The 27786-nt window shown below is 67.4% G+C and overlaps 4 protein-coding genes across 6 annotated transcripts in view; all 4 read right to left on the bottom strand.

The window, feature by feature from the left end:
* The window catches only part of KMT2D (lysine methyltransferase 2D), a 28532-nt gene extending 16954 nt beyond the window's left edge, over window positions 1–11578 (bottom strand). The window contains exons 1-31 of one of the 3 annotated variants that reach the window (XM_082299091.1): window positions 11349–11578; window positions 9831–9909; window positions 9633–9759; window positions 9298–9548; window positions 9120–9217; window positions 8863–9028; window positions 8577–8742; window positions 8376–8490; window positions 8131–8297; window positions 7127–8001; window positions 6741–6875; window positions 5788–6650; window positions 5460–5573; window positions 5038–5148; window positions 4828–4932; window positions 4439–4620; window positions 4200–4364; window positions 3997–4103; window positions 3863–3904; window positions 3539–3754; window positions 3314–3457; window positions 3103–3219; window positions 2698–2822; window positions 2424–2613; window positions 1942–2016; window positions 1526–1630; window positions 1218–1391; window positions 837–921; window positions 490–734; window positions 138–211; window positions 9–59 (exon numbers count right to left, since the gene is read on the bottom strand). In XM_082299091.1, coding sequence (XP_082155217.1) covers window positions 9–59; window positions 138–211; window positions 490–734; window positions 837–921; window positions 1218–1391; window positions 1526–1630; window positions 1942–2016; window positions 2424–2613; window positions 2698–2822; window positions 3103–3219; window positions 3314–3457; window positions 3539–3754; window positions 3863–3904; window positions 3997–4103; window positions 4200–4364; window positions 4439–4620; window positions 4828–4932; window positions 5038–5148; window positions 5460–5573; window positions 5788–6650; window positions 6741–6875; window positions 7127–8001; window positions 8131–8297; window positions 8376–8490; window positions 8577–8742; window positions 8863–9028; window positions 9120–9217; window positions 9298–9548; window positions 9633–9759; window positions 9831–9879 — 5439 coding nt within the window. In that variant the 5' untranslated portion in view covers window positions 9880–9909; window positions 11349–11578. The remainder of the gene's footprint in view (window positions 1–8; window positions 60–137; window positions 212–489; window positions 735–836; window positions 922–1217; window positions 1392–1525; window positions 1631–1941; window positions 2017–2423; window positions 2614–2697; window positions 2823–3102; window positions 3220–3313; window positions 3458–3538; window positions 3755–3862; window positions 3905–3996; window positions 4104–4199; window positions 4365–4438; window positions 4621–4827; window positions 4933–5037; window positions 5149–5459; window positions 5574–5787; window positions 6651–6740; window positions 6876–7126; window positions 8002–8130; window positions 8298–8375; window positions 8491–8576; window positions 8743–8862; window positions 9029–9119; window positions 9218–9297; window positions 9549–9632; window positions 9760–9830; window positions 9910–11348) is intronic. The other 2 variants (XM_082299092.1, XM_082299093.1) reach the window with 2 other exon arrangements.
* Window positions 11579–13216: 1638 nt separating this feature from the next.
* Window positions 13217–14760, bottom strand: RHEBL1 (RHEB like 1; the record flags this gene model as incomplete). Its single annotated transcript, XM_082299208.1, has 8 exons — window positions 14707–14760; window positions 14294–14365; window positions 13982–14049; window positions 13806–13888; window positions 13670–13726; window positions 13553–13600; window positions 13383–13467; window positions 13217–13306 (listed from the first exon to the last, which is right to left on the bottom strand). The coding sequence occupies exons 1-8, from the start codon at window positions 14756–14758 to the stop codon at window positions 13217–13219; spliced, it is 555 nt and encodes a 184-aa protein (XP_082155334.1). The 5' UTR covers window positions 14759–14760.
* A 1751-nt stretch (window positions 14761–16511) lies between these two features.
* On the bottom strand, window positions 16512–19891 carry DHH (desert hedgehog signaling molecule; the record flags this gene model as incomplete). The annotated part of the gene is made up of 3 exons (XM_082298943.1): window positions 16512–17179; window positions 17795–18056; window positions 19580–19891. 3 exons carry the CDS (start codon window positions 19889–19891, stop codon window positions 16512–16514), a joined length of 1242 nt encoding a protein of 413 aa, XP_082155069.1.
* Window positions 19892–22622: 2731 nt separating this feature from the next.
* LMBR1L (limb development membrane protein 1 like) lies at window positions 22623–27655 on the bottom strand (the record flags this gene model as incomplete). The annotated part of the gene is made up of 17 exons (XM_082298994.1): window positions 22623–22681; window positions 22769–22930; window positions 23021–23087; window positions 23327–23417; window positions 23522–23595; window positions 23689–23766; window positions 23849–23925; window positions 24135–24218; window positions 24330–24405; window positions 24528–24592; window positions 24748–24816; window positions 24927–25053; window positions 25122–25225; window positions 25321–25460; window positions 25619–25655; window positions 25947–26031; window positions 27584–27655. The coding sequence occupies 17 exons, from the start codon at window positions 27653–27655 to the stop codon at window positions 22623–22625; spliced, it is 1467 nt and encodes a 488-aa protein (XP_082155120.1).
* Window positions 27656–27786: the final 131 nt, after the last annotated feature.

Here is a 27786-nt window from a genome sequence, read left to right on the forward strand (position 1 = left end):
TCACGTACCTTCTGCACCTTGTTGATGCGATGAGCCGCCCGGTTATCTTTGGCCTTTTGCTAACAAAGACACGAAGCCAGCTGACTTGCAGCCCCCGGCGCCCCGGCCCCCCACTCCGCTGACCTCCCAGCACTCACCAAATACGGGGCTTTGTCCGTGGCAGGGACTTTCCTCCAGAGCTTCATGATCTGCTTGCAGCGGCTCGACCAGTCTGGGAGTCCAGTACGAGCAGATGAATGGGAGAAAAGCGACATTAGCTCGGACCTGACGAGCCACCCACATCCTTGGTGAGTCACTGTCCCCCCCTTCACGTAAGACACAGCCCTGTGCCTGGGAGATGGAGCTGAGACCCCCTGCCCACTTCAGAGAACACTTCAGTGCCACAACAGCCGGGATCTCCCCTCCAGAAAGGGACCAGGGGAGTCACGCTCCACCCACAGCCCCACCCCTCACCCCAGTGGGGTGGCTGCAGCCCCCCCAGAGCCCTACCTGGATAATCCTGCTTGAGGTTGGGGAAGTTCATGTTGGCGTAGAGGACGGGGGAGATGGTGGAGAGCTCGCCCAGCTCCTCGTCCTTCTCCCAGCGCTGCAGACTGCGCTGGTTGTAGGACAGCCCGTCACCCTCGCCCTCCGTCGTGGGCGTCGTGGGGGTCGAGGGGGTGGTGGCGGCAGAGCTGCTGGCCCAGGGGCTCTCAGGCTCGCAGTGATCTGGGCTGAAGAAGCCACTCCGTTCCCTGAGTGGAGAGGAGTGTCACAGATCATCAGGGTGTGAGGGAAGAGTGGGTGCCACGACACCCCGCAGTTCAGCTCCTCCAAGGAGGGGACTCTTTAAGTACCTGTTATCGAGGAATGGGGACTGGCAGACCCCTGAGTAGGAGTCCAAGGAGACAGATCCAGACAGCGAGCCCAGGGAAACGCTCCCTGTGAGGGAAAGGAAGTGGGTTGGAGGGAAGGCAAAGCTGGGGCACAAATCTGCACCTGCCCTGGGGGTCCAAACAATCCCCAGATAGCACAACCCCCAAAATGCTTCTCATGTTCACCCCCAGAGCAACAGGGAATACCCAGGAGCCTGGGCTCTGGGGTACCACAGGCACCACTGCTCTCCAAGCATGTCAACCCCATGAGTTTGGCTTTCCTGGGCCTGGCCATGAGTCCTGCCCTTCATCACACCCTCCAGGGACCTCCTGGGTGACAGGGGCTCTGCGAGTTCCACCCACCCTGCCCCGAGAGCTGGAGGTCTCCTTGCAGAAACGGCCGCTGTGCCCGGCTGGGGTCCTGCCCGGCCTCCATCCCCGCGGCCACGCAGTTGAGGGGCTGCTCCCCGCGCTCCGCCGAGCCCAGCACGTCCTTGAAGAGCTGCTGCACGTCTTTGCTCTCCATCTTGGGCAGCTCTGCAGGGGAAAAAGCAGGAGCTGAGCCACCACAGCGTGCAAATGCCACACTGATGGGAAATGGAGAAAGCTCAGGGTCACAGTCCTGGGACCGCTACGGCTCCAGCAGATGAGGGGGTACAGGATGGTCTCACCTTCCGTGGGGATCTTGTCGAGGTCGGAGCTCAGTGCTCCCTCGCCAGGGGTGGCTGGTTTTTCAGTGTCCCCAGGGTCTGGGGAATCCTTCGGCTCATCGGCCCCTGTGAGGAGGAATCAGGACGTGCCCTCAGACTCCTGGGGCCCCCCAGCTCAGTGCTGGGGACCCCCAGGGGCAGCCCCCATCACCCAACAAGGGACAGGAGTGCCTCGGTCCTCCAGCGACGCCGCGCCACATGGGGGCGCTCTAGGCGCCACTCTATGGTCACCAGCATCATGGGAAGGGAACCATAGAGGTCAGCCCTGCCTAGAGGGGCCCCCACAACCATAGAGTTCCGTCTCGATGGTTGCGGGCGCCATACGCCCCGTGGAGGACTCGGCCGTCGAGGGGTCCCGTGGGGGTCCCGGGGCTCACCCAGGTCCTCGGCCTTTGCGTCGTCCTTGCCATCGTCATCCGGAGCGGCAGCGCTGCCATCGGTGCTGTCGTCCCCTGCAGGGCACCCCAGGATTCAGTGAGGAGGGCCAGGACCCCACAACCCGCCCGGGGTCACTCCCTGACCCCCAGCGTCCTCCTACACTCCTCAATGGCAGCCCCCAAGAGTTCTCAGCATTCTCCAACAAGCTCAGGGATGCCCAACAACCCCCTAGCCATCGTCAGCCATCCTGGTGACCGCGACAACTTCCAACAAACCCGGGGACCCCGGTTGCTGTGGAACAACCCCAGGAACAATCCCCAACCATCCTCAACAGCCCCGGGGATCCCCAACCAACTCCAGGGACCTCCAACCACACTAGGAACCCCCATAAACCCCAGGGACCCACAACGACCCCCCACTAACCCCTCTCCTGGACGGCAGCCATGGTTTGGGTTGCAGACCCACTCCTGGCCACACTCACCTCGGGGATGGGTGGGGGTCTCCCTCCTGTCCGGGGTGCCCCCCAGAAGTGCCCCAGCCAGGTTGGGGTCCCCCTTGGGCCTTGGGGCACCCTGGCCCAGGGAGGGGCGGGCGGCCCCGTCCCCCACTCCGCCCGCTGCCAGCAGCGCCTTCCGGCTCAGGTCCATCAGTGCCTTCCCAAAAAACGCCTCCTGGAACGGGAGGGTTCCGTCAGCATCAGGGGGTGCCCTCCATCCATCCCCCCCATCCATCTCCAGCCCGTCCATCCATCCTACCTGCAGGTATGGGGGGAACATGTCCTCCAGCTTGCTCTTCTTCCGTCCCCGGCGCTTTTTCTTCTCGTCCCCCTCTCCTGAGCCTGGATCCAGGCCGGCCTCGGCTGGGACATCACCCGGAGCCCCTGCAACGGCCCCCCCAGGAATGAACACTTGCCCCCCCGAAAGGGTCCAGGGCTGTTCCTGTGCCACTGGCACAGCGTTGTGGGGTGCAACCTGAGGGCCCCTCCACATCCCTGGGGGTGAGAGAGGAAGGGGAAATGGGAAGGGGTTGAAAAGAGAAAGAATGGTGCTGGAAAGGGGAAAGAAAAAAAGAGGGAAAGGGAAAAGAGGGAGGAGGGAAAGGAGGAAAAGGAGGGAAGCAGAGAAGGGGAAAAGGATGGAAGGGGAGCCACTGGGCCCTACCATCCTCAGGGTGTCCCTCGGTGCTCAGCCCCTCACGCCCCACGTCCGGCAGCACCGCCGAGACCTTCTTGAGCCGCGTGTGGGACTTGCGCTGCCGCACCATGAACCCGCCGATGCCTGGGGGGCAGAGAAGGAGGGGGGATCACAGTGGGGCCTGGACGGGTGGGTTACAGAAGAGCCCGGAAGGGTTCAGGGCCTGTGGGACACTCACCAGGCCGGTACGGTTTACGCTTCCTCTTCTTGCACTCCTCAGGGTCCTCCAGCCCCTTCCCCGAGTCCCCGTCAGCTCCAACGTCACGGTCGGGGCTGGCCGGAGCCTCGAGCTTGATCTCACACTCCATGTGCTCCACACCCACTGCCAGAGGGGTGCACATTAGTGGGGTCCCCTGGCACCTCCACACTGCACGCCCCCAGCTCTCCCACTGGCAACACCCACCCTCAGCTTTGAGCAGCTCATCCGTGTCCAGGTCACCGTCCTTCTTGTCCTCAGGGCCCAGGGGGTCACCCCCCTCCAGCCCCCCATCCCCGTTGAGGGCGCCCGGGCGGCCCTTGCGCTGCCGCCGCTTGTGCAGGGGCGACAGGGTCAGGTTGCGCAGCACGGCCATCCCTGTCTCCGTCAGCCACACGCCCTCGAAGCGGAAATACTGGGGCTCTGAGGGGACAAACACCGGCGTTGGGGACAAACGCCAGCACTGGGTGGACGGCCAGAAGAGGGCACAGCACCGGGAACCCCACGGCCCCGGCAGGGCACCGCACGTACCGGGATCCTTGGCTTTGACCATCTCTGCAGAAGGTGCGGGCACTATGACAGGAAAACAGAGGGGCAGGTAAGTCCCCACACCACCCAAATGCCTCCCCAAGTCCCCCGGAGCTCCCTCTGCCCCGTGAGCTCACCGGGTTTGACCACATAGGGCTGGCAGGCGCTGCAGTCGAAGCCTTCATCCGCAGCCTGCTCCACCTCCTCCTCGGTGAAGAGGCTGTCGCACGCCGCGTGCAGCCACCTGCGGACAGCAGCGGAGGCCTGTCACACACCACGGCCTCCCCCGGAGGACCCCAAATGTGACCCCCCCCCACCAAGGCCAGGGCACGGTGCTCACCGATCGCAGTGCCGGCACTGGATGAGCAGGTCGTCCTCCACATACTTCTCGCGGCAGAAGGGGCAGACGACGAGGCTGGCGCAGGGCGCGCAGTGGGTGTAGTTGTTCTGCCACTCGCAGTGGAAGCCGGGGGACGCGGCCCCGCACTGCACACAGCACACGCACCTGCACGGGGGGGTCCAAGGGGTCAGCGCCAGCGCCCAGCTCCCCCCGTGGCTCCCTTTGTGTCCCCCACGCACCACTTGCACTTCCAGCCGCCCTTGGGCACGGTCTGCAGCGGCGGGTCCAGGCAGTACGTGTGGTAGCTGATGTCGCAGTCGTCGCAGAGCAGCAGGCGCGATGGGTCGGAGGCTTTGCCGCACACCTCACACACGATGCACTCCACGCAGCGCCAGCCCTTCAGCAGCATCACCTTGGTGATCTGGGGACACGGCAGGGCAGCCACGTGAGCCCTGGGCATGGCCACGGGTGTCCCCAGGCTCGGTGTGGCTGTGGGGGACACGCCAGGGCTCGGCACGGATGTGGGACGTGCCAGGCATGACCTCGTGTGCATCCCACGGGACATGGACAGTCCCTGGGGGTCACAGCACCGTCCTGTGGGGCCAGGGGTCCTGGGCCCCCTCCTCACCTTGCTGTTGACGCAGTAGGGGTGGTAGCACTGGGAGCACTGAGAGCAGGCGAGGAGGTGCCCCTCGGCCCCACGCCCGAAGCTGCCGCACACCACGCACATGTCCTGGGAGGGGGGAGAGGTTATGAGTGAGAAGACAGCGGCCGGCGGGAGAGAGACTGAGTCTGTCCCCACCCTGTCCATCTGTCCATCCTGCCACGCCCTGGTTACCTGCATGAGCACAAACTTGTCAGTGTTGGAGAAGAGGACGACCGTGTTCTGCATTGTGTCATCATCGTCCTCGTCCTCCTCCTTGCTGGGAGAGCTCTCCACATCAGCGAGCTGGGGACAGAGCGGGAGGCTCAGCACTGAGGACACCCCCTCTGTGCAGGCTGGGGGGCACCAAGAATACACAGGGCCAGCAGAACCCCTCCCCAGGGGGAAGCTCTGTACCTGCCCTAGGTACAGGGTGAAGCCCCCAGACTCAGCAAAGGCCCAGGCAGTTTCACCTCCTGTGAGACCTCCATCCACCCCATCCTAACTGTTCCCAAGCCTTTCCAAGGGATGGATGGTGGGGAAGGGGATGGGGGAGACTCTCAGCCTCACAGCTCAAGGACCCCCTGGACCCCACCTCTGCCCCAGCCCAGCCTTACTGCTAAGGTGTCAACAGACGAGGTGGTCGACTTCAGGCGTGCACGGCCCCGGCCTCGACCCCCGTGGGACCCCCCTCGGGGGCGTCTCCGCCCAGGGAAGCTGCTGCTGCGACCCTGTGGCCAAGGGGAGAGGGGAGTTACAGCACCGGAGGGCCCAGTGGGACCCCCACGCCAGGGCAGCAGAGGGGCACTGCCCCATCCCACCCCGCCACACGCTCAGCCCTCGCCTACTTGCTGCAAGGGCTGCCCAGGGAGCGGATGTAACCCCAGTGGGGTACTCAGGGTTAGGGGTCCCCCCAAAATTGTGGTGAGCGGGGTGCCTCCATACCTGCTTGACGCGGGAGCGCCCCGGGGAGCTGCGGCGCCGGCTCTTGTCTCCATCGCCCTTGGCTGCTGGCTCGAAGAGCAGCGAGTCATCGGTCTCGGCGCCCAGCGGCAGCGACCCAGCGTCCTCCTTCTGCAGGCTGGCATCAGCCGAGGCTGGGCCCAGCTCAGGGGACAGCGACCCCCCACCCTCAGGGTCCGGGGACCCCAGCAGTGGCTCCGAGCCGGGGAAGCTGCTGCTCGTGTCCCCCTGGCTCAGGTTGGAGATCTCATTGAGGATGTCGGGCCGTGGGCGCAGGGCGGGGGGCTCAGGGCACCCCTCGTCCGCATGCCCCAGCAGCTTCTCGCCGGTAGTGCACACCTCCATGGGGGTCTCAGGGCCCAGCTCCTCCGGCTCCAGGAGCAGGGGGGACCCCGAAGGAGACCCCTTGGCTTCGGGGTCCCCCCCAGCCCGGCCTTCCTCCAGCGCATCCTCCTCGCTGAGTGGCGGGGAGCTTCCACTGGTGCCCTCCCTCTCCAGCCTCGGCGCCTCTTCTTCCTCCTCTTCCTCCTCCTCAGGCACGCCTGGGAAGGGCCCCAGCTCAGGGGCTGGGCTGCCGTGGGGGGCATCTCCAGGGGGGCTGGCTGGGGACTCCCCCTCGCCACCGGCCATCTCCATCTCCTCATCCTCAGGTGGCTCAGCGGGGGCCAGGGTGACAGCAGGGGAGCCCAGGGGTGGCGGCGGGGAGCCAGGGGGGTCGGTGTCCATGGCGGTGCCAGGGCTGCCAGGGGGCTCAGGCAGGGCTGGGGTGGGGGGCTCGAGCACCTCGTCCTCCTTGGCATCAGGGGAGGGGGCTGGGGTCCGTGCGGGTGAGATGGCACGAAGAGCTGGGGGTAGAAAGGTGGGAACAGTGATATCACAGCCCCCTGGAGACACCCACCCCCTCAATCCCAACCCTGGTGTTTCCCCAGACCCACCTGGGGGAGCTGAGGGTGGGGGTGTCATCTCAGGGGGCAGCGAGGGCTCTGGCTCCAGCTCCATCTCCTCTTCGGGGAGCACCTCTGGAGCCAGGGCTGGCGCTTCCTCTGCCACCGTCACCTCGGGGAGGAGACCTGGGGAATGGGGATGGGGTGAGCAGGTATGGGGGTCCCCTCTACTCCCCTGTGCCACCCAGCCTGGGATTGAGATGCAAGACCCCCTCCCACCTCCCCATGTACCCCAAAACAGGGCACCAACACATGAAAAGACGAGGAATATGGGGGTCAGGCAAAGCCAGTGTTGGGAGAAGCCCCTGGTGTGGGACCCCCACGCCCACCAGAGATAAGAGGAAGGGGAAGAGGACAGTGAAAAGCTCCCAAATTACCTGGTGGGTTCAGGTCCTCCTCGGGGAGCAACTCACTGGGGACCGGCTCTTCAGGGGGCAGCTCAACAAGGGGGGGCTCTTCAGGGCTCAGCTTCTCGGGGGGCAGCGCTTCGGGAGGAGGTTCCTTGGGGAGCAGCTCGTCGGGGGGTGGTTCATCGGGGGGCAGCTCGTCGGGGGGCAGCTCTTCAAGGGGTGGCTCATCAGGGGGCAGCTCTTCGAGGGGCAGCTCATGGAGAGGCGGTTCATCGAGGGGCGGCTCGTCGAGGGGAGGTTTGGGGGGCGACTCATTGGGGGGCAGCTCGTCAGGAGGTGATTTGTCGATGGGCAGGACCTCGGGGGGCAGTTCATGGGGGGGCGACTTCTCGAACGCTGGTTTCTCAGGGGGCAGCTCAGCAAGGGGAGGGACGTCAAGGGGCAGCTCATTGGGGGGTGTTTCACTGGAGGGCACCTCCTCAGGGGGGGTTCTGTCAGGGGGCAGCTCAGCAAGGGATGGTCTCTCGAGGGGCAGCTCCTCAGAAGGAGGCTCCTCGGGGGGCAGCACAAGAGGAAGGGGCTCCTCAGGGGGCTGCACATCAGGAGGCTGAATGTCAGAGGGCTGCGTGTCAGGGGGCGGCTGATCGAGGGGCAGCTCATCAGAGGGCAGTTCTTCAGGGGCTTCCTCACTGGGGGGCACCTCCACAGAGGCCAGCTCGCCAGGAGGAGACTCAGCATTGCTTGGGGGAGCCTCCTTGGGGTCTGGGGGTGCCTCTTTGGGGTCTGGGGGCGTCTCGCTGGGGTCCAGGAGGGGTTGCGTCTCCTCATCACCCCCCACAGGCTCCAGCTCAGGCGGGGGCATGGGTGCATCCGTCGGCTCGCTGGGGACAGGGGACTCCGACCTGGGATGGGGGAGCCTGGGTGAGGGGGCAGGGCTCAGGCCACCCCTTCCCCAGGGCTGTGGGACACATCCCCTGAGCCACAAAGGGCCTGATTCCCCCCTCCAAACCAGCACCCCCATCCCCACTCACGTCTGGGCGGGCGGGTCAGGCTGTGCTGTGTGTTCTGCCGCCGTGGGGGCATCGGCTGTGGCACGGCGCTGCTGGCAGTCCCCGCACACCGCAGACCCCGGGGACCACTGGCAGCTGGAGCCAAGCCCCGCGGGGTGCTGGCCACAGTCCGAGCAGACCCAGCAGTTCTGGGGGGAGGCAGAGATGTGTCAGGGGGTGCAGTGGGGGGCAGGTACCCTGTGCCCCTGAGCGAGAGCAGGACATACCTTGCACCTCCAGGAGCTGGTGGGGAGGCCCTGGATGGCCGGCTCCATGCAGAAGGGGTGGTAGCCCTTGTCACACGCCTCGCACACCAGCATCGCAGAGTCCCGGCTGGGCTGCCTGTGGAGTGCAGGGGTGAGTGAGTGAGGGCTGGGACCCCTCCTTGGGCGCGTATTCCCCTCCCCACCGTGGGGCCGGGGGCTCACCTGCAGGTTTGGCACACTTTGCACTCGGGGCACTGCCAGCCCGAGCGCTTGCGGGGCGTCAGGGAGATGTCCAGGCAGGCCCCATGGAAGTGCTGCCCGCAGCTGGTGCAGAACACCAGGTCCCGCAGGTCGCCCGGCCCTTTGCACACCGAGCACCGCGCATCCTCTGCCAGCCGGGAGAGAAGGGGGTCAGGGCTGCCTACTCGGGGGGTTCTACCCCACCGGGACCCCTGGCTGGGGCAGGAGGGTCCCAGCACCCAGGGGTGATGTCCCCAGCCCCACGCACCCGTGTCCACGGCCTCAGCCACGTGCTCAGGGCAGAGCAGCCGCAGGGTCTTCATGGACTGGAAGCAGCCGCTGGCGGCGGCACAGGGGAAGTGGTAGAGGCGGGAGCAGCCGGCGGCTGCCCGGCACGGGATGGTGGCCCCCGCCCGCCCGCAGCGTTCACATTTCTGAGGGTGGAGGAGTCCGGGGGGGTCAGCGCTGCTGCAGGGGCCAAACCGAGCCCCCGCCATCCCCCAGGACCCCTCGGGGTCTGCTCACCTGTGAGATCCCTGAGAAAACAGCTCTGGCCACGCCGGCCACCTCCAGCCCTGTACCAGCCGCCCAGGCCGCACACCAGTGATGCACCCAGCAGTGCCCTGTGGGGAGGAGGTGTCAGGGACAGCTTGGGGACACCCAGGTGGCAGGATGGGGACCCCCATGCTGTAACCGCACTCACCTGTCGGCTCGAAGAGCTGCACTGGGGTCACCCCCTCGGAGAAGCCAATCTGTGCCAGACCGTCACCCGCCAGCTCTGGCTCTGGGGGGAGCTGGCTGGGCCCTGGAGGAGGCTGGCCAGGCCCATCTGGGGGCTCATGGCCCACCAGCCGTTCCGGCCAGTCGGGCACCGGCTCGAAGCGCTGCAGCTCCCGCTGCCCGTGTAGGCTCCAGTCCCCACAGTTGCAGAGGGCGCAGCGGCGGCCCAACGGGCTGGGAGAGGGCAACGAGGGGTGTCAGCGGTATTTAGGACCCCCCCAATAGCTCCACGCCAGCCCCAAGCCCTCCCACCCTCACCTGCCAGCCTCAGGAGGTCCCTCCGTGTCCGTGCTCTCCGGCTCTGGCCCCACAGAGGCTCCTTCGGGGGGTTTCAGGGGGTCCCCCTCAGCGCTGCCCATCTCCTCCGAGGCCACGGCCCCATCGGCTGTGGGGAGAGGGGGTGTCACCACCACAGGGGAAACAGGGACAGGCCCCCAAAGTCCTGCCCTGGCTCACCTGGTGTGGCCGCGTCCTTCTCCTCGCTGGGCGCCTTCTGTTCATCCATCCTGCCTCTGGCGTCCCTGGGGGGCCACAGCTGCAGGGGGGACATCGGTCAGCACCAGGGGTGATGACACCTTCCCTGGTGCCCCTGCAGCCCCCCATGACCCTCTACCCTCTAAGGGACAGGGCAGCCTCTTCCCGTCACTCTCCCCAAGGGAAGTTTGTAGGCTCTCAGACTGGGAATGTCCCCCAGGAGCAGGGGGTGGGTCCCTCCTCCCTGGAGGTCCAGGACACCCCCTGGCCTCACCCATCACCTTCTGCCCCCCAGGTCCCCCCCAAGCCCAAGCAGTGACACCCAAACACATCTGGGGCAACCAAGCCCCCAGGTGACCTCGATTAAACCGTGGGAGAAGTGGGGGTCGGTGACCCCGGCTCTATCACACACCAGCACCCCAGGGAGTCACCAGGACCCCTGAGGAGCCCTCAGGACCCCCCCGGGAGCACACCCAGTGCTCCACACCTGGGGGATCTTTGGGGAGGATTTGGGGGTGCAGCAGAAAACGGGGTTCCCACCACCAGCACCTGCCTGTGCCTCAATTTCCCCAGGCTCAGCACGAATCCTACACAGCACAGGGAGTCCCGGTGGGAAGACTCACCCCAAAACTCAACGCACAAATCTGGGGGGCGAGGGGGGCCCATACCCTGATCTGCAGCCGCCCCCTCCCACCGCTGCTTCACGCGCACCCCAAAAACCCGAGAGGGCTCTGGCACCGCGGGGCACTGAAGGGGACCCCAACCCTGACCACGAGCCACACACGGGGTACGGCGGGGAGACCGGGAGGGGACCCGCGGGCACGGGGGGGGCCCCAACCCAGAGCCCGGGGCACCAGGGAGCGGGGGACGCGCTGGTGCCGCGCCAAGCCCCCAAAAACCCGAGACGGCGCGGGGCGGGTGGAGAGAGCCCCCGGTGGGGTCCCGGCCGCGGGGCAGGAGCGTCGTGTCCCACCCAGCACCCACCCAGCACCCCCCGCCGGTTCCCGGTGGGCCCGGGGGTATTCGGGCCCTCCCCGGAAAGGCTCCGGGGCCGGGGGGATTTGGGCCCGCCCGAGAAAGGCTGCGGGGCCGGGGGGAGGCCCGACCACGCGGGGACACCCCCCCACACCCTTCCCGGTACGGCCGGGCCACGCTTCCCCCGCTCCCCGGTGCAACCGGGGGGTCGAGCCGGCCAGGCCCCGATCCCCGGCCCACCGCGGCCTACGCTGGCACCGGCACCGGGCCCCGAGCGACGGGCCCGGCCGTACCTCCGCTGCAGCTGCCCGAGCCCCACCGGTACCGGACACAAAGGCGTAGGAGCCGCGCTCTGGGCCCGGCCCCGGTCAGGCCTTACCGGGAGCGGCGGCACGGCGGAGGCGGCGCGGCCCGAGCCCGCACGACCGCGGGGCCGCTCCTTCCGGGGCCGCCGGGGCCCGTCCCGCCCGCGCGGGCCCCCCGACGGGGCCGTTCGCACCCCCGCGCCCCCCGCCCGGTGCTCACCCCCGCGGCCGCCCTACGCCGACGGGCCTCGGGGCGCGGGGCGTTCGGTGCTCCCCGGCGCGGCCATTTCCAGAGGAAAGTAGGTCCCGCCGCCCGCCCCCGCCCCGCCCCGCCCGCCCCGCCGGGGCCGCCGCCGCGCTGGGTCCTAGGGGGGAGCCGCGGACCGGGGGGCGCCGCCGCTCCCGCACTACTTTGGGCGGCGGGGGCTGCGGGCGGAGGGAGACGGTGCGCGGCGGGCGGGCGCTGCGGCCGCGGGGGGGGGGGGGGGTGCGGGGGGTGTGACGGCGCGCGCGCGGCCGCAGCGCACGCTGCCGGGCGGGGCGGGGGGGGGGGAAGATCCCTCCGCCGCGCTTAACCCCGGCGGCGCCGGGGCGGGAGCGCACGTGGGCACCGAGGGGGCGGGGCCGGCGGCGCGAGGCCACGCCCCCTCCCGGGACCGGCACCGGGGCGGCCCCGAGGGTGGACAGAGGGAGGCATTCGGCACGGCCACGGGGTTAGAGGAAGGGAGGGTGGGCTCCGGGATGGGGTCGCCCGAGCAGCCGCCGGGACCGCCCACCGTGTCCCGGGCTGGTGTCTCTCTGATGGCAACCACTGTGTCCGGTCCCAAGGTCCCCCGTAGCAGCCACCGGGAGCGGTCCCGATGTATCCGGAACAGCTGCTGTGTCCGGTCCCGGTGCCCCCGGTCCCGGTGTCCGTGGAGCAGCCGCTGCATCCGGTTCTCGAAGCCCCGGTAGCAGCCGCCATGCCCGGTCCTGGGGTCCCCCCCGGTAGCAGCCGTCGAGCCCGATCCCGGTCCCCGCGCACGGTCACCGCGTGCTGCTGCTGAGCCACGGTGCTGCACCACGCGTGCCCGGTTCCGGTATCCCCGGAGCAGCCGGTCGTGCTCCCCACCGCACGGTCACCGCGAGCCCCACACGCACCCCTCGACCCCAGACCCTAAGGAGTACACGGGGCCGGTACCCATCCCGCTGCGGGCCCACATCGGCCCCGGAACCCCGGGACCCGCGATCAGGACCCCACAGCCCCGGGGGAGGGACGGACCCCGGGCCCCCGGGAGCTCAAACCCCCAGACCCAGAGATACGGGAGGGCTGTTGAGGGGGTGCAGCCCCCCCTTAGCCCCCAGGCTGCACTACCCTGGCCCCAGCACCCCACTTCCTGCCCCCCAGCAGCTCCTGCTCCTCTTTACCACCATAATTGGGTAATTAGCAATAATTAGCCCGACTGGGTGGAGATAAGCCACAAGGGGAACCGCAGCCAGAGCCCCCCCACAGGCTCGCAAACATTTTTCAGGGAGAGAAATGGAGGGGGGACAGGGCTGAAGAACCCCCCAAGGGTCCCAGTGAGGCCCCTGGGGTGCTCAGCCACATGAGGAGGGGGCTCAGCCCAACAGCACCTCCAGGCTTGGAGAGACCCCCGTGCTGTGGGGTGTTGGGGGAGCCTCACACTCTGCCTCTCCCCCCCCCCCCCCCCCCCCCCCCCCCAGCAAGGAACAGCCCCCCCAGTCCAGGGGTTTACAGACAAAACAACGTTTAATTGTTTCAGCCCCGACTCCCACGGGTCCGGCCCGGCCGGACTGCGGCCCCACGCCGGGAACAACACCCGCATTCAGCCCTGGCTCCCAGAGCAGGAACAGCCCCGACCTGTCCTTGTGCATGTAGGGGACAGTGGTGATGAGGTGGGGGGGCTCCCAACTGGGGCAGAATCCCCAACCCTGCTCCCAGTCCCCCGTGAGCCCCATGGCCGGTGCAAAGTGAGGGGTTCCAAACCACAGCAGGACCACATGGCTTCCCCAGAGCCGCTGCCGTGGTCTGGGCAAAAGTCCTGGGGGGATCTGGGCCATCCAGGGGGTCCTGCCCCATCCGAAGGATCACATTAGGTGGCAGCTGGTGGATCTGCCGTAGGAATTGTCCACCCGGTCGATCTCCTCAATGAGCTTCATGAAGATCCCCATGGTCACCTGAGGACGAGGGGACATCAGTGCCAGCCCACGGGGAACCCCGCTCCCAACCCCGGCTGGGCTCCGTCCCCCAGACCTGGCTCTCCTTGGCTGAGGACTCGAGGAAAATGGCCCCCCACGACTCCGCCAGCTTCTTCCCTTCATCTGTCCTCACTTCCCGGCTGAAGACACAGCAGAACAGCAGGGGACAGGCAGGGTGTGCCACTGGGACACACACACACGTGGGACCCCCAGAACCCCCCTTACCTCTGCAGGGCCAGATCTGCCTTGTTCCCCACCAGCACCACGGGCATGCTGCAGGTACAGGGAGGATCAGGGCCCAGACCACCCTGGGCCCCCCTTCCCGAGAGGGACTGCACCTACCGTGTCTTCCCCCGGCTCTCGTGCAGTTTCTTGTGGAGGGTCTTGACCACCTGGAAGCTGTGGGGACAAGGGGACATCCAGGCACTGCTTCCCCCTGTCCCAGTTGACCCATCCCCAAGTCTCAGGGGTTCCTCACCTCCGCAGGGATGTCACCGAGTAGACCAGCACGTAGCCATGGATGCCGATGACGAAGGAGTGGGGCAGGACGGTGTACTCATCCTGGGGGTGGGGAGACAAAACCGGTGGCAGGGGTGGCTGAGAGGCCAGCAGCCCCTCAACACCCCCAGACCCCCCAAACTGCCCCAGCGTTACCTGCCCGGCCGTGTCCACCAGCTGCAGCTGGAACTCATCCTTGCCCACCACCACCATCTTGTTGTAGGCTGCAAGGGTGGCACCAGGTTAGGGAGGGACCGCCTGGGACCCCCCAAACCCTCCCCCCCAAGGCTCAGACTCACGGCCACCTCATTCCAGGGGTACCTCAGCCCCCAACACAAGGTTTTGGGCTACAACCCACGCCCTGCAGAAGTGGGGACACGTCTGTCCTCATCACCTGGAACCCCACAGGGGTACCAGGGAAAAGACCCCGGGCAGGCAGCCCCCCCCCCCCCCCCGCGGGGGACTTACTGCTCTCCACCGTGGGCTCGTAGCACTCCACGAACTTTCCCTCCACGAATTGGTGGGCCAGGGACGTTTTACCTGGGTGGGGGGGAAACAACACGGCTGGGTGGCACCGGCATCACCCCGGGGCAGGGGACGGAGCCGGACGGAGAGAGGGGAACCCCCTCTCGGAGCGGGGGAATTGGGGGGGAGGGGGTTCCAGGAGGTCCCGGGGGGGTTGCCCAAGCTGAACACGACCCCAAACCCCCATCTGGTGGGATGAGGACCCAGCGTGCTGAGCCCGGAGAGGACCGGCACAGCCCCTACCGGTGCACCCGGTAATCCCCAGTGGGGCAGCCCCTCTCCCACGCACCCCCGGAGAGCAGAGCCGCCCCCCCCGGAGGGCAGGACGCCCCCAGGCCGAGTCCCTCCGCACTGACCCACGGCGCGGTAGCCGAGGATGAGAACTTTGCGGTGGCGAAGCGGCGGCATGGCCCGCGGGGCGGCGCGGGCGGGCGCGGCACACAGCGCTATAAACCGCCCGCCGCGCCGGGGGGGCGGGGCCGCCGCCGCTACACCCGCGGCCGCACGTGACCACAACACCGCCCGCCCGCCCGCTCCCATTGGCTGAGCCGCGACGGAGGGGGCGTGGCTCAACGGCCGCGCAGGCGCATTGACTGCCAGGGCTCTCCATTCATGAAAACGGAGGGAAGGGCCGTGGCCACGTGGTGGTCGCGCAGCTGGGCGGGAAATTGGGGGGGGGGGGGAGGGGTGTCCTTGTCCTGCCCACCCCCACAAACCCCCTCCGACCTGTCCCGGCCCGGGGACACCCGGGAACGCTCACACCCACCTCCTGCTCCCCGAGATCCCCATCGCGGCCTCCCCCAGCACTAGGACCCCCAGCCCTCCAGGGGTATTTCAGCCCCTCAGAACGCCTGACCCCTGCCCCAGGGATCCCCAGCCCCTCGGGATGCCCGATTCAAGCCTCAGGGAGCCCCAGCCGTGGGATACCCCAATTTCCTGCAGTGCCCAACCCCAGCCCCAGGGACCCACAGCCCCCTGGGGATACCCGAGCCCCTGAGGGCTGCATTGCTATTCCCCTCACCAGAAGCTGAATCACGAGGTTGTCTCTATCTGGCCAAAATTTGGAGGGAAACTTGAATTTTTTGCCCATCTGGGGGCCAGGTAGTCCAGGGGGAACTGAGGTCCCTACTCCCGCACTCAGGACCCCCAGAGCCCCAGGATGTCAAGCCCTCAGGGATACCCCAGCCTCCTGCAATGCCCTACCCAGTTCCAGGCTACCCCAGCTGCTTGGGGTGCTTGGCCACCACCACAGTGACCCCCAGACCCTGGGGATACTCCAGCCCCTCAGAATGCCCAGCCCCAGGGACCCCCAGCCCCCTGGGATGGTCAATTCCAGCCTCTCCAGACTCCTCTTACACATCCCCCACTTCCAGCCACAGCTCCAATAGGGCCATAGACTTTCTTTATTTCCCCAAACAATTAAATAGTAGTATTTCTTTTGGTTTTTAAACAGAAGTGGTTAAAAGCAGGCTGCCTCCTGCCCCATGGGGTGAGCCCCGCTGCCGGGGCAGGCAGGCATGGGGGACATTTATATTACCATTTATAAATAGAAAAATAAAACTCTCAAGCAGGGCAGGTTAGCGGTTAGCATGGTTAGAGTCGGGCCTGGCACGGGGTGCCCGTGCCCGTGGCAGACACCTGGTGCTCATGGCAGACACCCCGTCCAGCCGCCCTGCACAGCGCAGGGACAGGGACACTGTGGGCGACAGAGACAGACCCAGAGCAGGGGGACGGGCAGGAACTGCTGCCAAGTGCTCAGTGCTGGGGTGGTTTTGGTATCCCCCCTGCTGGATTTGGTCCCGGGGCCAGGTCTGTTGGTGCCGGGCTGTGGCTTGACAGGCACCAACCCTGGCCCCAGCAGGGTGGTTAATAAAGCAATAAATACCAGGAGAGCATGTGGGGGTCCAGGGTGTGGGGACCCGGCTGTGGGGGGCTCTAGGATACAGGACAGGGCTGAGCCAGGTCCTTGGGCCACCCCGTGACACTCCATCCCATCCCCACCACCCCATACCCCAGGGCAGTGCTGAGCCCCAACCTCCCCACAACACCAGCGGTGCCCCTGTCCCTCCTCCCTGGGTCCAAGGGGTGCCCAGGGCTGGAGCGCCCTGTTTCCAGTGTGTGGCATCACCTGCCATGTGCTAACTGGGGGGGCCAGGGACCCCTACACCTGCAGGGCCTCGTGGCCCAGCACGCCCCCAGCCAGCCGGTAGAGCAGGCGGGAGTACCAGTGCATGCCCGCCTCGGGCACCGTCCCATTGCCCACCTCGGTGTGGGCTGGCAGCAGCGAGAGGAGCCCGTGGAAGAGGCGGAGGGGGGCGAAAGCTCGGTGGGCCCAGCGGTGGCTCTCCAGGACGGCGTAGCAGGATGCCAGCACCCCGTTGACCAGCAAGGTGCCGTGGGAGGTGAGGGGGGCAAAGACCCCCACGCCATCCTCCCGAGAGACCCTCAGCACCCGCGTGGGGCGCAGCCCCTGCCCACCAGCCCCGTGGGCCAGCACGGCGTCACCTGGGCGCACGCGGCGGGCGAAGATGGGCAGGAAGGCGGCGGAGCCGTTGGCCGTCCCACGGGCTGCGAACACCAGGTGGGACGGGGTGAGGAGCAGCCGGCGCGCTGGGCTGGCCGTCTCGATGGCCACGAAGGAGGCGCGTTGGCCCAGGTTCCGGTCGAGGAAGAGCAGCACCTCAGTGGGCACCAGGCGCCCACCTGGCTCCGCGCCCAGCACCCAGTCGCCCTGGCGCAGGTCGGCCAGGCCCCGGCGCTCACCGCTCTGCAGCGTCACGGTGGCGTGGCCGGGAAAGCAGCCACCGGTGCGGATGGCCAGCGAGTTATCTGGGAGGATGGAGAAAGTTGTGATGTTTCCACTGGCCACCTCCACGGGGCTACCACCTCCAGAGGGGAAACAGCAACCCCCAGACCCCCAAACCACCCCTGGAACAAAGCGGGTATTTTCCAAAGCTCCCCCGGTTCCTGCGTGCAGCTCCTGAGCGCTGCAGGGCCCCTTTGTCCGCCCTGCACTGACGCCCTTTGTTCCGGGCTGGAACGGTGACATTTATGGCCACTTTCACTTTCTGTCAATTGTCACTTCTGGACTGGATGACAACTGCTGGCTGGAGCAACTGTGGGGCAGGGGGCTGTGGGGCTGCAGGGCTGGGGGCTGCATTGCTATTTCCCTCACCAGGAGCTGAACCACGAGGTTGTCTCCATCTGGCCAAAATTTGGAGGGGAAAGTGAGATTTTTGCCCATCTGGGGGCCAGGTAGGCCAGGGGAGCTGGGCTGGGGCCGGACACTGGCTGAACCTACTGGGGCCAGACACCAACCGGAGCAATAATCCCACAGGAATCCAGGATGTAAAGGGGGAGCAGGCAGGGCTGTGAGGCTGCGGTCTAGGATGTTTACAGGGCTGGCAGCCCCCTGTCCTGGTGGCAGCCCCTTCTGCATGGTACCTGCTTTGACGGAGACGTGGATGTGCGCCTTGGACTCATAGTAGACCCAGTCAAAGCCAGCCTCCACGGCCAGGCGTGCCAGCATGCCGTACTTGTGGCGGTCACGGTCGGACGTGGTGATGTCCAGCGCCCGGCCCTCGTAGTGCAGAGAGTCGGGGAGGTGGTGCCCATCTTCATCCCAGCCCTCGGTCACCCGCAGCTTCACCCCCGGCCACATGTTCATCACCGCGATAGCCAGCGAGTTCACGCGCTCCTTGCAGCGCTGTGGGGACACACCAGCACCGGTGTCACCCTCCCCACGACAGACAGGAACCCCACGGGGACAGACAGACACCAGGCCTGCAAAGGGCTTGGAGGGAGCCCAAAGGGGCTGCTGTGGGGGCAAGGTGGGGTGCCCCCCCAGAGTGCAGAGAGGGTCACAGCCAAGCTGCCCCCGTGCTTGGATGCGGGTTGAACATTAACGTGCCCCGGGGTCCCATAGTGGAGCTGCTCCACAGGCAGCCGGGCAGAACAGGCAGGGGACCGGGACGGGCACCGGGACGGTGTCACCTTCCCCGCGGCCACGGCCGTGACTGATTAACCTGGTGGGGGGGCGGTGAAGCAGAGCTGGGGAGCAGCTGACCCTGAACCAGCCCCGAGTCCGGGCTGACAGGGACAGCAGGGGGTCCCAGGCGGTTCGGGGGTCCCTCTCCCCATTAGCAGTGGCAGCATCGACGTGGGGTGCAGGGGTCGAAGCTGCCCCCGTCCGCCCCCGCAGCCGCTGAGGTCACAGCGTCCCTCGGTGCCCCAGCGCTCCTCCTCTGCGCCGTTCAACAAAGCGGCTCCCGGGAGCGCGGGGCCGCGGGGGCGGGAGTGCGGGGCGCGGGCCCGGGGCGGCCGTGGCGGGGGGAACGGCAGCGGCGGGGGGGCAGGAATGCGCTCGGCCCGGCCCGGCCCGGCCCGGCCACAATAGGCGCCTTCCAGCCCGGCGCTGACCTCAGGCCCCGGGAATGCCGCCGCGGCCACAAAGGGCCCTTTCAGCCACCCGCACCCCGTGCCGGCTCCGTGCCCGCGGCCCCGCCGGGCCCCGCCGCCCCGGCCCCGCCGCCTCCGCCGTCCCGGCTCGCGGGAGCTGCCGGCGCCGCCTGGACCACTCGCAGCATCCCCCGTCGCCATGGCGACCGCGGGGCCGCCCCTCGCCATGGCAACCGTGAGCATCCCGACGGGCGCGCGGCGCGTCCCGGGCTCCCGCCACCCCGGATTCCCCCCGGGTAGAGGGGTACCGGGGCCGCCCCCTCCCCGCTGACCCTGGGGCCGGGGCGCGGCGGCGCTGGGGGAGTGGAGCCGCCGGTCGGTACCTCGTGCCCCCGGTGCCATCCCGTCCCGTTAATCCCCTACGGTCCCGGATGCCCAACGCGGCGGGAGCGCCTCGTCCCCGGGCTCCGGTGCTGCCGCGCTGCCGCCAAGGGCCGCGGAAGGGAGCAGGGGACCGGGGCGAGGTACCGTGCGGCCCCGACGGGGACCCTGCATCCCGGGAGGCTCCGTGCTCCTGGGGAGGGTCGGTGCCACCCGGGACGATCCGTGAGCCCCGGGATGATTGGTGCGCCCTGGAGAGGGTCGGTGGCGGCCGGGAAAGCTCCGTGAGCCACTGGGAGGGTCGGTGCCGACTGAAGGAGGTCCGTGAGCCCTGTCGAGGGTCGCTGTGCTCCCGCCCGTGCTCCCGCCCGTCCCCCCGCCGCCCCCGCGTCCCCGCGCCCCCGGGAGCGAGGCCGGACCGGGCCGGGCCGAGCCGGGTGCAGCCCCCACCTCGGTCATGAGCCGGTCCGCCCCCGTGTTCTCCTCGTCCTTGAAGATGATGTCGGGGTTGTAGTTGGGCACCAGGTCCCTGAAGCGCTCCGAGCCCCGCAGCACTTTGCCCTCCGCCTTCCCGCTCGCCCCCAGCGTCTGCTCGGGCACGTTGGGCACGAACTGCTTGTAGAGCAGAGGCGAGAGCTGCCGCCGCCCCAGCCACCGCCGCCCCACCGGGCCCCGACCCGGGCCGCAGCCCAGCACCGGCGCGGCCAGCAGGCAGGCGGCGAGGCCGAGCAGGACGAGGGCGAGCGGCGTCCACCGGGGCATCCCGCCCGCCGGGCCCCGCTGCCTCCGCAGGTCCCGCTCAGTCGCCGGGGGCACGGGCGGCTGGGGCGGGCATGGTCCCGGTGTGGCGGCCCCGGGGCTTTTAGATGGTCGCGGTGCCAGGGGCGGGTCGGCGCCGTTTCCTTCTCACACCCACGGTCCCGTCGCTGCTGCGGGATCCGCGGCCGGTCGGGACGACTGACCACCCCCCCGTGCCCCCCCGTCGGTGCCGCCACCCACTCGGAGCGCCTCCGGTTCCGCACCCAAGGTATCAGCACCCCCTCGCCTGGCGCTGCGCCCCGGTCCGGGGGAGTCCCCGACACAGCCCGAGCCACAGGGAAAGCCCTCGCACCACGGCGTCCCAGCACCGGCACCGGTACCCAGCTCCGGGCACTGCCCTGGCACTGGCACCGGGCACCCGGCTTCTGAGGCTGCTCCGGGACCGGCACCGGGACCTTACCCCGCGCCCCAATCCTGCTCCCCCTCCCCGTCTAAATCCCGCGCGGTGTTGCCGCCTCCTCTCCACGTCCCCTCACTGCGCTCCGGTATCGGGACCCCGCCTTATCCGATCCGAACGCCGCGATTCTGGTCCTGGGACCTCTCCTGCCACCGCCTGTTGGGACCAGGGACCCTCTGTCCCAGTCGCAGTCCCTCTTCTCCTCCCGCTGTCCCTTGCACCGAGGACCTTCTTTATCCTAAGGCTGTGCCACCGGTATCCGCACCTGCTCCGTCCCCTTGGCACAGCCCCGCTCCCGGGACCCGCTCCCTGGCACTACCCCTGTCCCCTCCGTTCGGTCCGACCCACAGTCCCGGTCCCCGTTCCTGGCCCAGCCCCCGGTACCGGCTGCCTTGGGTGCTGGTCGGCACCGTGCGCCGCCCTCAGCCGCCCCGGCCGGGCTGCCCCCACCGTGGCCGCTCGGCTTCGGCGCTGGGCAGCCCCGTCGGGCTCCGCCTCGGACCCGGCCCCCGGGAGCGGCGGCAGCGGCGGCCACATCCCCCGGGGCCGCCCCCGCCGGGCTGCCCTGCCCCGGCCGGCCCCTCCGCGCCCCGAGACCGGGGCACCCCCGGACCGGGACCGGGCTCCGCCAGGGATCGAGGTACCGCCGAGGATGGGGCCGGGCTGCTCCGGGACCGGCACCGGGCTCCAACAGGGACACGGGCGCCTCCAGGAACGGGACACCCCCGGGACCGGGCTCCCCCCGGGGCTGGGACCGTGTCCCTCGGCGCAGCACCCGAGAGCTCCCGGAGAAGCACCCAGGGGTTCCGAGGGCCTCGGCGAGGGCAGGAGGCAGCAGCGGGGCAGTGGAGGGTTGGGAGCGGGTCGGGGGGGGCCCGGCCGCCGCGGCCCCCCCACAGCTTCCCTGCAGCCCCGGTGCCAGCCCGGGGTGACTGGGAGGGGAGCAGGTCGCGGGGAAATCGCGGGCACCGATGGCCTCATTTCCTGCAATATAAACCAGGTTTCCTGTGCTTCCTGCTCAGCCTCAACCGGGGGGGGGGGGCGAGGGGGGGCCCGGGCCCCCCATCCCCGCCATGGGGGGGGGGCGGGGGGCGGCCTGGCTCGGCCCCAGCCGGGGCAGGATGGGTGGGGGGCCGATTCCCGGGGCAGTTTCCGCTCCGGCCACACGACCCTCCATCCCAGGAGGTGCTGCCTCTGCTTTGCCCCTCTCTTGGGGTAGCTCAACCCACACCCCGAAGCTGCCCGGAGCCCCCCAAACACCCCCGGGGTCCCTCAGCCCGGGCAGCGGGCAGGGAGCTGCCCTCATCTGCCGCCGTGCCTGGAAGAAGCTCGTTAACCCCAACCAGGAAGAGGGTTAATTATGGCCCCCAGGGAAGGAGGGGCAGAACTGTGACCCCCCCAGGCAGGGACACCCCGCCCCTGCCCCCTTCCTACTCGGCCCTGCCCTCGGGGGCAATAAAACCCCCAGATTCAGATATTTTTATATAAAAACCAGTCACTATTTATTGCTCCAAACAAGTTCTGTGGTAACAGACACCCGACATACTCATCAAATCAAGCTGCCAGAGGGGGGGGGACTCGTCCCCTGCACCCCAGGCCCCCTTATTAGGGACCCCAAAGGCCTTGGGGTGGGCGGGGGACAACCAGTGCCCCCCCTGCAGCCCTAGAGTGACACAGGAATGGAGTGTGGAGTGACTCTGGGCAGGGAGCACAGGACCCCCTCCCATAGTTTCAGGACAGTCCCCAGGTGGGGCAACATTTAAAACCCAACCAGACCCCAGGGAGCAGCCTGGGGAGGTCGGGGGGGCCCGGCCATTCTTGCACGAGGTATGTAAACGGGGTGGGGGGGCTGCAGCCAGCGCAGCCTCCGGGGGACCCCGCGCCCCTCAGAGATGTGTGATGGGGGTGTGGCTCAGGGCCGAGGCTCAGTAGCATAACACGCTGAGATAGAGCAGGGGGGCAACCCCCAAAGGTGTCTCAGCTTTCTCTGGGGGGCTCAGATGCCCCTGAGGCACCAGGTGCTATCAGGGCCAGCGCTGTGGCTGACAGCCACCCTGGGGCCACCACAGTGGGGGGGACACATCCCTGTCCCCCAGCCTAAGCAGGGCTTGACGAGAGGCTGGCAGGAGTTGTCGGCCCCCCCATGGGGTCTGAACTCTCCCTGAGGGGCTCTGATATCCCTGAGGCACCAGGTGCTATCAGGGCCAGCACTGTGGCTGACAGCCACCCTGGGGCCACCACGGGGTGGGGGGGACGACACTTCCCTGTCCCCCAGCCCTAGCAGGGCTTGCTGCGGGTCCGGCAGCGCGTCACGGGCAGCGGCAGCTTGTGCAGACCTGGATACAGGGAGAGTGTGAGAGCCAGGGTGGGGCACAGGGGACACCCCAGTAGCCATCCCTGTGACCCCATGTCCCTGTTCTCACCAAAGGCACGGATGAGCTCGGCCTGGACTGCCCAGGAGACCTTTTTCACCAGGCAGAGTGTGGTGAGCCCCGCAAACCCCATGTTGTAGAGGAAGACGATGTAGAAGTTCCCCAACCAGTTGAAGCGGCCAAAGTCCCCCAGGAGGTCAAAACGGGTGATCCCTGCACAAGGGTGGGACACACTGGTCAGGGCACCCCAATCCTGGGGACACCCCCATCCGTGCATCACCCTGATCCCACTGGGGGACTCACCCAGTGTCCTGGAGAAGACAGGCAGTGCTGAGCTGAGCACCAGCAAGGAGACACAGTTTCCAATGATCTGGGGAGAAGGAGGAGGTTTAGGGGGGACAGTGCTGCTGCAGGAAACCCCCAGGCTGGGGAAGGGGCTTTCCAAGTGCCAGAGAACCACTGGGGTCCTGCCCAGCAGTAGGACACCGTCCTCCCACATAGGGACACCACAGGGTGCCCGGGGACACGCAAGGGACACACTGTGGGGAGCAGGATCTTGCACCCCCACGGGAGCTCAGGAGCCCCCCAGCCCCGTCCTGCTGCTCCCACCTTGGTGAGGGGGGTGTCCTGCCGCTCCGGCAGCAGGCGAGTGAAGAGGGGGGAGCTGTAGAAGCCCACAACAGAGGAGACCATCAGGTAGCTGCAAGGAGTGTTAAGGAGGAAAACAGGATGGGATGGCACTGGGAATGGTGTTGGGGACACAGGGGATGTCACTGGGGATACGAGTGCCCGCCTGAAGGATACAAAATGAGGACAACCTGCAGTGCAGCTCCAAAGGAACCGAAGATGGAGAAGGAAACCTGGCCCAGGGACGCATCCTGTAGGAAGAGGAGGGAGCAGGTTGGGGAGAAATGGTCCCCAGACCAGCGAGGGACAGGACTCCGTGCTGTCCCATCCCCTCACCCGGGTACCTGCATGCCCCGTGGCATCGCGGCATCATCCAGCAGCAGCTCCAGGACGTGGAAGCAGACGATGAGCACAGAGATGCCCTGGAAGGAGCAGGGAGGGAGTAAGGGCAGTGGGGAGCATGGGGACAACCCCCAGCTCCCATGGGGGCACAGGGCCACTCACCGTCAGTGCCAGGAGGACCAGCATGGCCAGGGGGTAGCCCAGGTTCCTCTGCCAGGGCGATGCTCGGTGCCGCAGCTCTGTGGGGAGGATGTGCCCAGGTGAGAGGGGAGCGCAGCTCCCACCCCAGGGCAGGAGATTGAGGGGGCCCCAAAGAGCCAGGATGGGCTGTAACACCCCCCACCCCATCTCCCACCCACCCTCCCTCCATGGAGGCTGCCCCAGTGCTCCCAGTGCCAAGCTGGAGGGAACCCAGGTGTCCCGGCCTTCCCCCTGCCAGGCTCCTCACCCAGCTTCCGCCTCTTGCTCCGGATGGCAAAGAATTGCTCCCGCAGCATCTCCATGTCCAGATTCAGCCAGCAGGAAGCTTTGCCTGCCAGGGGGGAGACCCAAGGGGCTCAGGAGGGATGAGGGCTCCTATGTGGTGGGGTAAGGGGGCCCCAAATCCACCCCATGCTCCCCTTTCCCAACCAGCAGCACCCACCAGAGTGGATCCTGTGGGACACGGCGGCTTCCTCAAACCTTGTGCAGCTCAGCTGCTCATCCAGGTCTTCCAGGAGCTGGGGATGGGTGAGGAGCCTGTGAGAGGCTGCTGGGGTGTGTAAATGGCTCCCCATGCCCGAGGTGGGACACCAGGCAGCCCTGAAGCTGGGGCAGAGGGACTGGGGGGGGGACACCTTACCCGGGGTTTCACCAGCAGCTTCCCAGTGACGGTGAACATGGTGGAAAGGCCAAAGGGGGTGCACACTGTGGTGGGAGGAGAGGCTGAACAGGAGGTGCCCCTCCATCCTACCCCTCCCCACACCCCCAGAAGGATCCTGGAGGCTTCAGCCCAGAGCCACGGCCCCTCCAGACCCCATTTGCCTGGAGCACCACCAGGGCCTCGGGGGGACACAACTCACACAGCAGAAGCAGGACGCCAAAGAGCGAGATGCAGGAATAGAGGTAGGGGAGATAATATTCCCAGAGATCTGCGGAGACAGCAGGGTCAGGCCGGTGGCACCAGGTATCCCTTGTTCCATTCAGTGCCAGGGTCTGATTCTGGAGTAGGGAGGGCCCAGTGCACCCCAGCAGCACCCACCGTAGAGTGACTGGCGACTGGCAGCATCGTTGCCCACAATGGCAGAGGCCACCCAGACCATGCCCAGCACCAGCAGTGTCAGCAGCAGCAGCACCACCGACGTCTCGTACACCCTGGCCATGATGCCCTGCAGGAGCTGGGTTAGCAGGGAGCCACAGATGGGGGGACAGGGGGGTCACCCACAGGGTCACCCACCTTCTTGGATCCTGCAAACCCCTCTGACTCAGTGAAGAAGTAGGCAAAGGGCATGAGGAAGACCAGGGACATATTGGAGAAGAGGAAGACCAAGTTCCAGAGGCCTGGAAGAGGGGGAACAGCATGGGGTGAGCTCCCGGGCAGGGCAACCCTGACTCACAGATTTTGGGGTGACGCCAGGGTCACCTCATGCACCCACCATGAATGAGGGACCCGTTCAGCCACTGGATGTAGTAGTTCTGGGGGAAGGAGAGCAGCACCTCATTGCTGATGATGGAGAAGGGCAGGAGGAGGACGGCACCCAGTGCCACAGCCAGGGTGAAGGTGCAGAGTCCCAGCCTGCCGGAGGGACAAGCATCACCTCTGGGTCAGGGCTCCTCTGGGTGTCACAGCCCGGCTCTGCCCCTCAGCGTCACCAGCACCCACAGGACACGGTGTCCCAGCTGAGGAAGAGGCCGAGTGTCAGGGAACAGGGAAAGGGGCAAGCAGGAACTTACGCAATCCTGTTGACAGCAGCATCCTCATCATCGAGAGCTGCGGGGACAAAATCCCAAACCAAAGGGCTGGGGGAGGTAGGGCTGCCCAGAGCATCGCTTCCTGTCCCCTGCCCAACTTCTCCCCACTCCAAATGCTGCAGAAATCCTCCCAGGGAATTTGGGCTTTGCTCCCACCTGGGGCAGCCAGTGGGTGCCGCGCAGCAATTGGTGTCACGGCAGCTGGGGCTGCTGGGGAAGGCCGAAAGCAATGGAGGAACAGGAAAAACCCTCGGGAGGCTGAATGTGGCTCTCAAGGGCTGCCTGGCTCTGGCAGCTCCTGCTCTCTTACCTGCTGTGAAATCCGCGTGCTTCTTAAAGTGGGTTATGATGAAGTGGCAGAGGATGTAGAGGCTGGCGAAGAGCAGGGCACAGATCTGCGGGCAGAGGAGTGTGGGCAGTGCGGGCATGCCCTGAGGGCAGCACTCCTACCCTGGCTCCTACCCCAGGTGATGCTGCCAGCCCTGGGGCTTGTCAGCTCCACCCTATTTGTTTTTCCACTCCTAGCCTTGGTTACACCCCACTCGTGTGCTCAGACCTATTTGTTCAATGGGGGCTGCACACGGGATTCACACATGGGTGCCCACAAGCTGGCACAGCACCCAGGCCAGCGGGCTGAAGACCCACCCAGAAGCTCTGGATCAGCCCTTGCTGGCAAATCTGTGACCCCGTGGGACATCCCTGAACTGCCTGATCCCACAGCCCTTTCCTTGCTGGCACCAGCACCCAGCAGAGCCGCGGGAACAGCCTTGAATCAGGCGCCAAGGATATCTGTGGTGTCCTTCCCGCCCCCGCTGGAACGCCGAGGTCAAGCCAGAGCAGGCGATGTTCAGGGAACACGGTGACCTTTCATCCCTCTGGGTACGCGTCAGGATGGGGAAAGGTCGCCTGAATCCTCCACCTTGGCACAGGTGTAGTGGGGAGCAGCTGTGGCACCTCCCTTCTCCCTGGCCAGGGGTGCTCAGCTGGCCGAGGGTCCCCAGAATCTGCCAGTGGGGTGGCAGGGAGCCCCCAGACCTGGCCCAGCTCTGGAGTCCCAGAAGGGCAGCTCCCAGCAGGTCCTTCTACTCCTGCTCCCACCCAGTGAAGGGTCTCAGGCCGCAGGTTCCTTCCTGCCGTGGTCTGTACCCCCCAGGCCAATGCTTTGCCTGGTGGGGGGACCCCCAACACCTCCTGTGCTCAGTGAAGTGGGCCCAAGTAAGTTTGTGCTGCCCATGCCAAGCCAGGGGCTCCTGGGTGAGCCGTGGCTCCCCAGGATGGAGGGCAGGGGAGCTCCAGGGCAGAGGTGCTGGGCTGTGGCCACCAGGTCCTCCCTGTGGGTGCCAAATTTGGCTGTGGCAAGGTGGCCTCGGCCCTGCCAGTCACAGCCTACTTGGCTGCCCTGCATGCAGCATCCCGAAGGCCCTTAGGAGATGCAGGACCAGGACATCCAGGTCATCCCCATCCCTAAGCCTATGGCAGCGGGAGCAGACGAGCAGACCCAGCTGGCTCCCTCTGCAGTACCCGAGGCTTAGGGGGCTCTGTAGGGCCCCTTCCTGCTCACACCGAGCTGCTGGCCTGGGGACCAGGACAGAGTCAGGAGCCTGGCGCGGGGCTGGCCCGGCCCTGACACCACCACAGCCCAGCACCCCCAGCCCTCCCAGCACGACGGGACCGCAGTTGGGACTGCTGGAGCTGGCAGAGGGGTTGCGGCAGGGCCTCAGCAGGGTTCAGCCTAGGGACCCCGCTATCTGCTGGGCACACGCAGCCGCGCTGGCTCTGGCCCCGATAAGCACGGGGTGTGGAGCACTGCCACAGCCGGGCCACAGAGCTGCCACCGAGGACCCCGACGGTTCCACGGAGGGCTGCGAGCTCCCAGTTCCCCTCCCACCTCTCCCCTCCAAACCGGGCCCCTTCCCCCGCCCGCCGCCCCTCACCGCGGCCACTCACGATGCACTCGCGGACCCTCTCGTGGAAGAGCTGCTCCCGCAAGGCCAGCGCGTCCTGCTCCACAGGGGCCATGCTGCGGCCAGCATGGCAGGGCCGGGGGGGCTACCGCGGGCAGGGGCAGGACGGCAGGGCCGGTACGGCCGCTCCGGTACAGGCGCTCCGGTACAGGCTCTCCGGTACCGCCGGGAATCGCCGCTCTGAGC

The sequence above is a fragment of the Coloeus monedula genome (genome assembly GCF_965178545.1).
Source record: "Coloeus monedula genome assembly, chromosome: 30".
Taxonomy (NCBI): domain Eukaryota; kingdom Metazoa; phylum Chordata; class Aves; order Passeriformes; family Corvidae; genus Coloeus; species Coloeus monedula.